Here is a 12,858-nt window from a genome sequence, read left to right on the forward strand (position 1 = left end):
CTTGAGAATAAAAGTGGTTTCACGTTTAAACAATTGTTTTTTATTTTATTTTTTAAATTCATATGATCATGTTGAAAATCCTTGCTTTTTCTTCTAACAGGGCAGGCTTGTTTAGAAAAAGGCAGAGGACAAAAAAGTTGGAACAAGGCCTCAAAGACGCCCTCTTCTGGTGCCCTGATGGTATCACCGGCTGGTCCAGTCAGACCAGAAATGCGCTTTAGGGCTCTATTCAATCCGTATCGCGGGGATATTCAGCATTGCAGCGTGATTTACATTTAAAGGCAATGTTCCCACGTTAGCGGATACTGCTTTTACTGTAAACGCTGCAGATGGGAAATTACCTTTAGCCATTTCAGCTATACAGATTGAATAGAGGCCATGCTGTATGTGTATTTTATGAAGGGATTCCCATTAGCTGCTGCCAAGGCCTCAGCTACTCCTCCTGGCGTCTAAACACATTAAACAAGATAAAAACAGTACATATAACATCATTACACCACTATATATCTACAATGCTAGATATTTAACACCACCCTACAAGAATATCACAATTCATGCGTATGTACCAGTGTGTGTGTCTCTTCACAGTCTCCGCTGTTCCATAAGGTGTATTTTTATCTGTTTAATTTTTTTTGATTCTACTGCTGCATCAGTTACCTAATGTGGAATATAGTTCCATGTAGTCATGGCTCTATGTAGTACTGTGCACCTCCCATAGTCTGTTCTGGACTTGGGGATTGTGAAGAGACCTCTGGTGGCATGTCTTGTGGGGTATGTATGGGTGTCTGAGCTGTGTGCTAGTATATTAAAACAGACCTCTGGTGGCATGTCTTGTGGGGTATGCATGGGTGTCTGAGCTGTGTGCTAGTATTTTAAACAGACAGCTCGGTACCTTCAGCTTGTCAACACTTCTTACAAAAACAAGTAGTGATGAAGTCAATCTCTCCTCCACTTTGAGCCATGAGAGATTGACATGCATGTCATTAATGTTAACTCTGCATGTACATTTAAGGGCCAGCCGTTCTGCCCTGTTCTGAGACAACTGTAATTTTCCCAAGTCCCTTTTTGTGGCACATGGCTGAACAGTAATCCAGGTGCCAAAAAACTAGGGCCTGTAGGACCTGCCTTGTTGATAGTGTTGTTAAGAAGGTAGAAACTAGGGCCTGTAGGACCTGCCTTGTTGATAGTGTTGTTAAGAAGGTAGAAACTAGGGCCTGTAGGACCTGCCTTGTTGATAGTGCTGTTAAGAAGGTAGAAACTAGGGCCTGTAGGACCTGCCTTGTTGATAGTGTTGTTAAGAAGGTAGAAACTAGGGCCCGTAGGACCTGCCTTGTTCATAGTGTTGTTAAGAAGGTAGAAACTAGGGCCTGTAGGACCTGCCTTGTTGATAGTGTTGTTAATAAGGTAGAAACTAGGGCCTGTAGGACCTGCCTTGTTGATAGTGTTGTTAATAAGGTAGAAACTAGGGCCTGTAGGACCTGCCTTGTTGACAGTGCTGTTAAGAAGGTAGAAACTAGGGCCTGTAGGACCTGCCTTGTTGATAGTGTTGTTAAGAAGGTAGAAACTAGGGCCTGTAGGACCTGCCTTGTTGATAGTGTTGTTAAGAAGGTAGAAACTAGGGCCTGTAGGACCTGCCTTGTTGATAGTGTTGTTAAGAAGGTAGAAACTAGGGCCTGTAGGTCCTGCCTTGTTGATAGTGTTGTTAAGAAGGTAGAAACTAGGGCCTGTAGGACCTGCCTTGTTGATAGTGTTGTTAAGAAGGTAGAAACTAGGGCCTGTAGGACCTGCCTTGTTGATAGTGTTGTTAAGAAGGTAGAAACTAGGGCCTGTAGGACCTGCCTTGTTGATAGTGCTGTTAAGAAGGTAGAAACTAGGGCCTGTAGGACCTGCCTTGTTGATAGTGCTGTTAAGAAGGCAGAGCAGCGCTTTATTATGGACAGACTTCTCCCCATCTTAGCTACTGTTGTATCAATATGTTTTGACCAGGACAGTTTATAACCCAGGGTTACTCCAAGCAGTTTAGTCACCTCAACTTGCTCAATTATAACATTATGCATTACAAGATTTAGTTGAGGTTTAGGGTTTAGTGAATGATTTGTCCCAAATACAATGCTTTTAGTTTTAGAAATATTTAGGACAAACTTACTCCTTCCCACCCATTCTGAAACTAACTGCAGCTCTTTGTTAAGTGTCATTTCAGTCGCTGTAGTAGCTGACATGTATAGTGTTGAGTCATCCACATACATAGACTCACTGGCTTTACGCAATAGTAAAGATTGAACAAAGTAAGGGGCCTAAAACAGCTACCCTGCGATTGCCTCTACCTCTACCCCCCATAAGTCTCAAGAGGGAAATGTCTCAAGAGGGAAATGTCTCAAGAGGGAAATGTCTCAAGAGGGAAATGTCTCAAGAGGGAAATGTTTCAAGAGGGAAATGTCTCAAGAGGGAAATGTTTCGTGTTTTAATGTCACCTACACATTGTAAAGTGAAATGCCTTTCTTGATCCTACAAACCTTGGAGCTGCAAGCGTCATGCTCTACCAACTTAACCACAAAGGACCTGTTCTTTCCCTGTTGCTGTTTCTGATTGGACGACAAACATGTTTCTGATTGGAGGACAAACATGTTTCTGATTGGAGGGACAAACATGTTTCTGATTGGAGGACAAACATGTTTCTGATTGGAGGACAAACATGTTTCTGATTGGAGGACAAACATGTTTCTGATTGGAGGACAAACATGTTTCTGATTGAAGGACAAACACACATACCTAATAAGGTTTGGACCCTTTTTCCCCAAAATTTTCGCCTAAAATGACATACCCAAATCTAACTGCCTGTAGCTCAGGACCTGAAGCAAGGATATGCAAAATCATCTTTGAATTGCAAGAGAAAGGCAATAATGTATTATTTCAGTCCAGGCGCAATATGAAATGTAGCCACTAGATGGCAGCAGTGTATGTGAGAAGTTTTAGACTGATCCAATGAACCATTGCATATCTGTTCGAAATGTTTGAAGGTGATTCTGATTGAAGGACAAGCATATATGCCTTAAGATATCTGATCAGTCCAGCAGCGTTTATAGAAGGAGTGATATACCTTATCTCAAGTGCCTTTTCAGCTGGAATCATGCTATCATGCTAAATATCCTAGAAGATAATAATCATTAGTTTAAAGTGCCTATAGACCATAGTAGAGCTGAGGTCACTCTGTCCGACCAAGGACTGTCCTGTCAGCAGCTGCCAGACGCAACTCTGTCAGACCAAGGTCTGTCCTGTCATCAGTTATTATTATAATTGTTTTGCAAAGGCTCGATGTATATTCACTGGACTCTAACCACACACTCACACATACTACACTTACACTCCAACACACACACACGCACACACACACACACAAACACACACACACACGCACGCACGCACACACACACGGACACACACACAAACACACACATATTGACGCCACACACACACACACGCACACACACACATTCACATTCCTTCACACTCTTCACATACACTGCTGCTACTCTTTGTTATCATCTATGCATAGTCACTTTAATAACTCTACCTACATGTACATATGACCTCGACTAACCTGTACCCCCGCACATTGACTCTGTACCTTTACCCCCAGTATATAGCCTCCACATTGACTCTGTACCGGTACCCCCTGTATATAGCCTCCACATTGACTCTGTACCGGTACTCCCTGTATATAGCCTCCACATTGACTCTGTACCGGTACCCCCTGTATATAGCCTCCACATTGACTCTGTATTGGTACCCCCTGTATTTAGCCTCCACATTGACTCTGTACCGGTACCCCCTATATATAGCCTCCACATTGACTCTGTAACGATACCCCCTGTATATAGCCTCCACATTGACTCTGTACCAGTACCCCCTGTATATAGCCTCCACATTGACTCTGTACCGGTACCCCCTGTATATAGCCTCCACATTGACTCTGTACCAGTACCCCCTGTATATAGCCTCCACATTGACTCTGTACCGGTACCCCCTGTATATAGCCTCCACATTGACTCTGTACCGTAACACCCTGTATATAGCCTCCACATTGACTCTGTACCAGTACCCCCTGTATATAGCCTCCACATTGACTCTGTACCGGTAACACCCTGTATATAGCCTCCACATTGACTCTGTACCAGTACCCCCTGTATATAGCCTCCACATTGACTCTGTACCAGTACCCCCTGTATATAGCCTCCACATTGACTCTGTACCATAACACCCTGTATATAGCCTCCACATTGACTCTGTACCAGTACCCCCTGTATATAGCCTCCACATTGACTCTGTACCAGTACCCCCTGTATATAGCCTCCACATTGACTCTGTACCAGTACCCCCTGTATATAGCCTCCACATTGACTCTGTACCATAACACCCTGTATATAGCCTCCACATTGACTCTGTACCAGTACCCCCTGTATATAGCCTCCACATTGACTCTGTACCAGTACCCCCTGTATATAGCCTCCACATTGACTCTGTACCATAACACCCTGTATATAGCCTCCACATTGACTCTGTACTGGTACCCCCTGTATATAGCCTCCACATTGACTCTGTACCATAACACCCTGTATATAGCCTCCACATTGACTCTGTACCAGTACCCCCTGTATATAGCCTCCACATTGACTCTGTACCATAACACCCTGTATATAGCCTCCACATTGACTCTGTACCAGTACCCCCTGTATATAGCCTCCACATTGACTCTGTACCAGTACCCCCTGTATATAGCCTCCACATTGACTCTGTACCAGTACCCCCTGTATATAGCCTCCACATTGACTCTGTACCATAACACCCTGTATATAGCCTCCACATTGACTCTGTACCAGTACCCCCTGTATATAGCCTCCACATTGACTCTGTACCAGTACCCCCTGTATATAGCCTCCACATTGACTCTGTACCATAACACCCTGTATATAGCCTCCACATTGACTCTGTACTGGTACCCCCTGTATATAGCCTCCACATTGTACCAGTACCCCCTGTATATAGCCTCCACATTGACTCTGTACCAGTACCCCCTGTATTTAGCCTCCACATTGACTCTGTACCGGTACCCCCTATATATAGCCTCCACATTGACTCTGTAACGATACCCCCTGTATATAGCCTCCACATTGACTCTGTACCAGTACCCCCTGTATATAGCCTCCACATTGACTCTGTACCGGTACCCCCTGTATATAGCCTCCACATTGACTCTGTACCAGTACCCCCTGTATATAGCCTCCACATTGACTCTGTACCGGTACCCCCTGTATATAGCCTCCACATTGACTCTGTACCGTAACACCCTGTATATAGCCTCCACATTGACTCTGTACCAGTACTCCCTGTATATAGCCTCCACATTGACTCTGTACCGGTAACACCCTGTATATAGCCTCCACATTGACTCTGTACCTCTATCCCCTGTATATAGCCTCCACATTGACTCTGTACCAGTACCCCCTGTATATAGCCTCCACATTGACTCTGTACCAGTACCCCCTGTATATAGCCTCCACATTGACTCTGTACCGGTACCCCCTGTATATAGCCTCCACATTGACTCTGTACCAGTACCCCCTGTATATAGCCTCCACATTGACTCTGTACCAGTACCCCCTGTATATAGCCTCCACATTGACTCTATACCGGTACCCCCTGTATATAGCCTCCACATTGACTCTGTACCAGTACCCCCTGTATATAGCCTCCACATTGACTCTGTACCTCTATCCCCTGTATATAGCCTCCACATTGACTCTGTACCAGTACCCCCTGTATATAGCCTCCACATTGACTCTGTACCAGTACCCCCTGTATATAGCCTCCACATTGACTCTGTACCGGTACCCCCTGTATATAGCCTCCACATTGACTCTGTACCAGTACCCCCTGTATATAGCCTCCACATTGACTCTGTACCAGTACCCCCTGTATATAGCCTCCACATTGACTCTATACCGGTACCCCCTGTATATAGCCTCCACATTGACTCTGTACCAGTACCCCCTGTATATAGCCTCCACATTGACTCTGTACCAGTACCCCCTGTATATAGCCTCCACATTGACTCTGTTTCGGTACCCCCTGTATATAGCCTCCACATTGACTCTGTACCAGTACCCCCTGTATATAGCCTCCACATTGACTCTGTACCAGTACCCCCTGTATATAGCCTCCACATTGACTCTGTACCGGTACCCCCTGTATATAGCCTCCACATTGACTCTGTACCAGTACCCCCTGTATATAGCCTCCACATTGACTCTGTACCCGTACCCCCTGTATATAGCCTCCACATTGACTCTGTACCCGTACCCCCTGTATATAGCCTCCACATTGACTCTGTACCAGTACCCCCTGTATATAGCCTCCACATTGACTCTGTACCAGTACCCCCTGTATATAGCCTCCACATTGACTCTGTACCGGTACCCCCTGTATATAGCCTCCACATTGACTCTGTACCAGTACCCCCTGTATATAGCCTCCACATTGACTCTGTACCCGTACCCCCTGTATATAGCTTCCACATTGACTCTGTACCCGTACCCCCTGTATATAGCCTCCACATTGACTCTGTACCAGTACCCCCTGTATATAGAAACAAGAGCAATGGACATTAGACCTGGAAATCTGTCCTTTGGTCTGTAGAGTAGGTGAACGGATGATCTCCGCATGTGTGGTTCCCACCGTGAAGCATGGAGGAGGAGGTGTGATGGTGTGGGGGTGCTTTGCTGGTGACACTGTCAGTGATTTATTTAGACTTCAAGGCACACTTAACCAGCATAGCTACCACAGCATTCTGCAGCAATACACCATCCCATCTGGTTTGGGCTTAGTGGGACTATAATTTGTTTTTCAACAGGACAATGACCCAACACACCTCCAGCCTGTGTAAAGGCTATTTGACCAAGAAGGACAGTGATGGTGCTGCATCAGATGACCTGGCCTCCACAATCAGTTTTCATTTCTTTGCTATTATTCTACAATGTAGAAAATTTTAAAAAATCAAGAAAAACCCTTGAATGAGTAGATGTGTCCAAACCTTTGACTGGTAGTGTATATATATATGTTCCATATATGATGGGATGTATTGACATAATGGACAGTATGTGGATAGAATATGTAGTATATCTGAAGAATATGAATGATAGAATTGTATATAAACAGCAATAGTTGAATAGGATGGACTTGACTAGAATACAGTATATACACATGAAATGTGTAAAACATTATGTAAACATTATTAAACTCACCAGTGTTCCATTATTAAAGGGACCAGTGTTCCATTATTAAAGTGACCAGTGTTCCATTATTAAAGGGACCAGTGTTCCAATATTAAACTCACCAGTGTTCCATTATTAAAGGGACCAGTGTTCCATTATTAAAGGGACCAGTGTTCCATTATTAAACTGACCAGTGTTCCATTATTAAAGTGACCAGTGTTCCATTATTCCATTATTAAAGTGACCAGTGTTCCATTATTAAAGTGGCCAGTGTTCCATTATTAAAGTGACCAGTGTTCCATTATTAAACTGACCAGTGTTCCATTATTAAAGGGACCAGTGTTCCATTATTAAAGTGACCAGTGTACCATTATTAAAGGGACCAGTGTTCCATTATTAAAGGGACCAGTGTTCCATTATTAAAGGGACCAGTGTTCCATTATCAAACTGACTAGTGTTCCATTATTAAACTGACCAGTGTTCCATTATTAAAGGGACCAGTGTTCCATTATTAAAGGGACCCGTGTTCCATTATTAAAGTGGCCAGTGTTCCATTATTAAAGTGACCAGTGTTCCATTAATAAAATGACCAGTGTTCCATTATTAAAATGACCAGTGTTCCATTATTAAAGTGACCAGTGTTCCATTATTAAAGGAACCAGTGTTCCATTATTAAAGTGGCCAGTGTTCCATTATTAAAGTGACCAGTGTTCCATTATTAAACTGACCAGTGTTCCATTATTAAACGGACCAGTGTTCCATTATTAAAGGGACCAGTGTTCCATTATTAAAGGGACCAGTGTTAAAATATTAAAGGGACCAGTGTTCCATTATTAAAGTGACCAGTGTTCCATTATTAAAGTGACCAGTGTTCCATTATTAAAGTGACCAGTGTTCCATTATTAAAGGGACCAGTGTTCCATTATTAAAGGCACCAGTGTTCCAATATTAAAGGGACCAGTGTTCCATTATTAAAGTGACCAGTGTTCCATTATTAAAGGGACCAGTGTTCCATTATTAAACTGACCAGTGTTCCATTATTAAAGGGACCAGTGTTCCATTATTAAAGTGACCAGTGTTCCATTATTAAAGGGACCAGTGTTCCATTATTAAACTGACCAGTGTTCCATTATTAAAGGGACCAGTGTTCCATTATTAAAGGGACCAGTGTTCCATTATTAAAGTGGCCAGTGTTCCATTATTAAAGTGACCAGTGTTCCATTAATAAAATGACCAGTGTTCCATTATTAAAATGACCAGTGTTCCATTATTAAAGTGACCAGTGTTCCATTATTAAAATGACCAGTGTTCCATTATTAAAATGACCAGTGTTCCATTATTAAATTGACCAGTGTTCCATTATTATAGTGGCCAGTGTTCCATTATTAAATTGACCAGTGTTCCATTATTAAAGTGACCAGTTTTCCATTATTAAAGTTACTAGTGTTCCATTATTAAAATGACCAGTGTTCCATTATTAAAGTGACCAGTGTTCCATTATTAAAGTGACCAGTGTTCCATTATTAAAGTGACCAGTGTTCCATTATTAAAGTGACCAGTGTTCCATTATTAAAGTGACCAGTGTTCCATTATTAAAATGGCCAGTGTTCCATTATTAAAATGACCAGTGTTCCATTATTAAAGTGGCCAGTGTTCCATTATTAAAGGGACCAGTGTTCCATTATTAAAATGACCGGCCCCCTCCTCCCCATGTTCCCAGGCCCCCTTCCCTCCCCACCAGTCCCCAAGCCCCCTAGTCCCCGAGCTGCCAGAGCCCCCAAAGGATTATGGTCCAAATCCTCAGTCATTGTTTTGTGATGTCACACAGACTGAGCGACGGAGACCAGCTCTACTCTCCTCCCATGATCCTTCACACCACGCTGAGACGGAGGCCAGCTGTCCTCCCATGATCCTTCACACCACGCTGAGACGGAGGCCAGCTGTCCTCCCATGATCCTTCACACCACGCTGAGACGGAGGCCAGCTGTCCTCCCATGATCCTTCACACCACGCTGAGACGGAGGCCAGCTGTCCTCCCATGATCCTTCACACCACGCTGAGACGGAGGCCAGCTGTCCTCCCATGATCCTTCACACCACGCTGAGACGGAGGCCAGCTGTCCTCCCATGATCCTTCACACCACGCTGAGACGGAGGCCAGCTGTCCTCCCATGATCCTTCACACCACGCTGAGACGGAGGCCAGCTGTCCTCCCATGATCCTCCACACCACACTGCTCAGGAACTTCAGAGACACACCGCTCTTCCAGCTCAGCACGGGAGAGTGTTTGTGTGTGTACATGTGTGCAAGTGCGTGTGTGTGTGTGTGTGTGCATCCAACATAAATTAGCTGCACAATAGAGAAGTCCAGGAGGCAGCAAGTGGATGGATCTTTTTGTTTTTGCTTTTCAAAAGACAGACAGACGGACAGACGAGCGGGACGGAACGGGACAGACAGACAGAAGCACAGAAAGAAGGACAGACAGACAGACGGACAGGAAGACAGACAGACGGACAGGTGGACAGACAGACGGACAGGTGGACAGACAGACGGACAGGTGGACAGACAGACGGACAGGTGGACAGACAGACGGACGGACAGAAGGACAGACGGACAGGTGGACAGACAGAAGGACAGGTGGACAGACAGACGGACAGGTGGACAGACAGACGGACAGGTGGACTATAGTAGTGCACTATATAGGGAACAGGGAATAGGGCGGCAGACAGATGGACAGGTGGACAGACAGAAGGACAGGTGGACAGACAGACAGACGGACCGGTGGACAGACAGAAGGACAGGTGGACAGACAGGTGGACAGACAGACGGACAGACGGACAGACAGAAGGACAGGTGGACAGACAGACAGACGGACCGGTGGACAGACAGGTGGACAGACAGACGGACAGGTGGACAGACAGACAGACGGACCGGTGGACAGACAGGTGGACAGACAGACGGACAGACAGACGGACAGACAGACGGACAGGTGGACAGACAGACGGACAGACAGACGGACAGAAATAGATGATGTAGCCACTCTCAATTATTCCAAACCATTTCTCGTACGATAGGCCGTAGTATAACAGTCATCACTTCAAACTTCCCATAAATCTTTGCTTTGCTTAAAACATATAGTCAGTCTTGATAATATCCTCCTTCAGTTATATGTGGCCAGAACAGGAATCTGCGTCCCAAATGGCACCCTATTCCCTATTATAGTGCACTACTGTTGACCAGAGCCCTATTCCCTATATAGTACACTACTGTTGTCACGCCCTGGTCTTAGTATTCTTTGTGTTCTTTATTATTTTAGTTAGGTTAGGGTGTGACATGGGGAATGTTTGTGTTTTGGGTGGTTATGTGGTAAAGGGGGTGTTGGGTGTAGTGTATGGGTTTGTGTTGAGTGAAGGTGTCTAGCTGTGTCTATGGTTGCGTGTAGGTTCTAGGAAAGTCTATGGTTGCCTGAATTGGGTCTCAATTAGAGACAGCTGGTTATTGTTGTCTCTGATTGGGAGCCATATTTAAGGCAACCATAGGCTTTAGCTGTTTGTAGGGAATTGTCTATGTCTGTGTCTATGTTGCATGTTTTTGCACTTAGTCATTTATAGCTTCACGTTCGTCTGTTTGTTGTTTTTGTTTCGTTTTGTCATTCTTCTAATAAAGAGAAGATGTACTTTCCACGCGCTGCGCCTTGGTCCTCTCTCAGTCCCTTTGACAATCGTGACAGAATTCCCAACCAATGCGGGATCAAGCAGCGCGAAAAGCGGCAACAGGAGCAGCGCAAGAAAGAATAGAAATGGGAGCATTATCTGGACTACACTATGTGGGAGGAGATCGACAGGTGGGCGATCGACCCAGGGCGAGTGTCGGAGCCAGCCTGGGATTCTCTGGCTCAGTGTGAGGAGGGATACCAGCGAATGGAGGCAGCACGACGAAGCGGTAGGAAGCCTGTGAGTCAGCCCAAAAAAATTATTGGGGGGGGCTTAGAGGTAGTGGGCCGAGGGCAGGTAGGAGACCTGCGCCCACTTCCCAGGCTAACCGTGGAGAGCGGGAGTACGGGCGAACACTGTGTTACGCAGTAGAGCCCACGGTGTCTCCTGTACGTGTTCATAGCCCGGTGCGGGTTATTCTACCTCCCTGCACTGGTAGGGCTAGATTGGGCATTGAGCCAGGTGTCATGAAGCCGGCTCAACTCATCTGGTCTCCAGTGCGTCTCCGGCATACATGGCACCAGCCTTACGCATGGTGTCCCCGGTTCGCCTACATAGCCCGGTGCGGGTTATTCCACCTCCCCGCACTGGTCAGGCGACGGGGAGCATTTATCCAGGTAAGGTTGGGCAGGGGAGCAAATACATTCAAGGGAGCAAAGGGAGCAAATACGCCTGCACGGTCCGGTATTTCCGGCGCCACCTCCCCGCCCCAACCCAGTACCACCAGTGCCTACACCACGCACCAGGCTTCCAGTGCGTCTCCAGAGCCCTGTTCCTCCTCCACGCACTCTCCCTATGGTGCGTGTCTCCAGCCCAGTGCCTCCAGTTCCGGCACCACGCACTAAGCCACCTGTGCGTCTCCAGAGCCCTGTACGCACTGTTCCTTCTCCCCGCACTCGCCCTGAGATGCGTGTCCCCAGCCCGGTGCCTCCAGTTCCGGCACCACGCACCAGGTCTACAGTGCGCCTCATCCGGCCAGAGCCATCCGTCTCCCCAGCGCCGTCTGAGCCATCCGTCTCCCCAGCGCCGTCTGAGCCATCCGTCTCCCCAGCGCCGTCTGAGCCATCCGTCTCCCCAGCGCTGTCTGAGCCATCCGTCTCCCCAGCGCCGTCTGAGCCATCCGTCTCCCCAGCGCCGTCTGAGCCATCCGTCTCCCCAGCGCCGTCTGAGCCATCCGTCTCCCCAGCGCCGTCTGAGCCATCCGTCTCCCCAGCGCCGTCTGAACCATCCGTCTCCCCAGCGCCGTCTGAGCCATCCGTCTCCCCAGCGCCGTCTGAGCCATCCGTCTCCCCAGCAATGTCTGAGCCATCCGTCTCCCCAGCGCCGTCTGAGCCATCCGTCTCCCCAGTGCCGTCTGAGCCATCCGTCTGTCCCGAGCCATTAGAGCCGCCCGTCTGTCCCGAGCCGTCAGAGTCGTTAGTCAGTCAGGAGCCGCTAGAGCCGTTTGTCAGTCAGGATCTGCCAGAGCCGCCAACCAGACAGGATCTGCCAGAGCCGCCAACCAGACAGGATCTTCCAGTGTCGTGACAACTGTTGACCAGAGCCCTATTCCCTATATATTGCACTACTGTTGACCAGAGCCCTATTCCCTATATATTGCACTACTGTTGACCAGAGCCCTATTCCCAATATAGTGCACTACTATAGACCAGAGCCCTATTCCCTATATAGTGCACTACTACTCCCTGCATTACAACGGTCCTGTCTGGTCTCCCTGCAATACAACGGTCCTGTCTGGTCTCCCTTCCATGTCAACGGTCCTGTCTGTTCAAACGGTCTCCCTGCATTACAACGGTCCTGTCTGGTCTCCCTGCATTACAACGGTCCTGTCTGGTCTCCCTGCATTACAACGGTCCTGTCTGGTCTCCCTGCATTACA

The 12,858-nt window shown here is 46.8% G+C and overlaps 1 protein-coding gene across 2 annotated transcripts in view; it reads left to right on the plus strand.

The window, feature by feature from the left end:
- Window positions 1-10,948, plus strand: part of LOC129823557 (acetyl-coenzyme A synthetase, cytoplasmic-like) — a 113,101-nt gene extending 102,153 nt beyond the window's left edge. The window contains exons 18-19 of one of the 2 annotated variants that reach the window (XR_008754646.1): window positions 9,097-10,068; window positions 10,121-10,948. Coding sequence is in view for 1 of the 2 variants with exons in the window: in XM_055882386.1 (XP_055738361.1) it covers window positions 9,097-9,101 (5 nt within the window). In the remaining variant the exon portion in view is untranslated. Of the gene's footprint in view, window positions 1-9,096 lie in introns of both variants that reach the window. The other variant, XM_055882386.1, reaches the window with a different exon arrangement.
- Window positions 10,949-12,858: the final 1,910 nt, after the last annotated feature.

Source organism: Salvelinus fontinalis, chromosome 26, assembly GCF_029448725.1.
Source record: "Salvelinus fontinalis isolate EN_2023a chromosome 26, ASM2944872v1, whole genome shotgun sequence".
In the NCBI taxonomy this organism is placed as follows: domain Eukaryota; kingdom Metazoa; phylum Chordata; class Actinopteri; order Salmoniformes; family Salmonidae; genus Salvelinus; species Salvelinus fontinalis.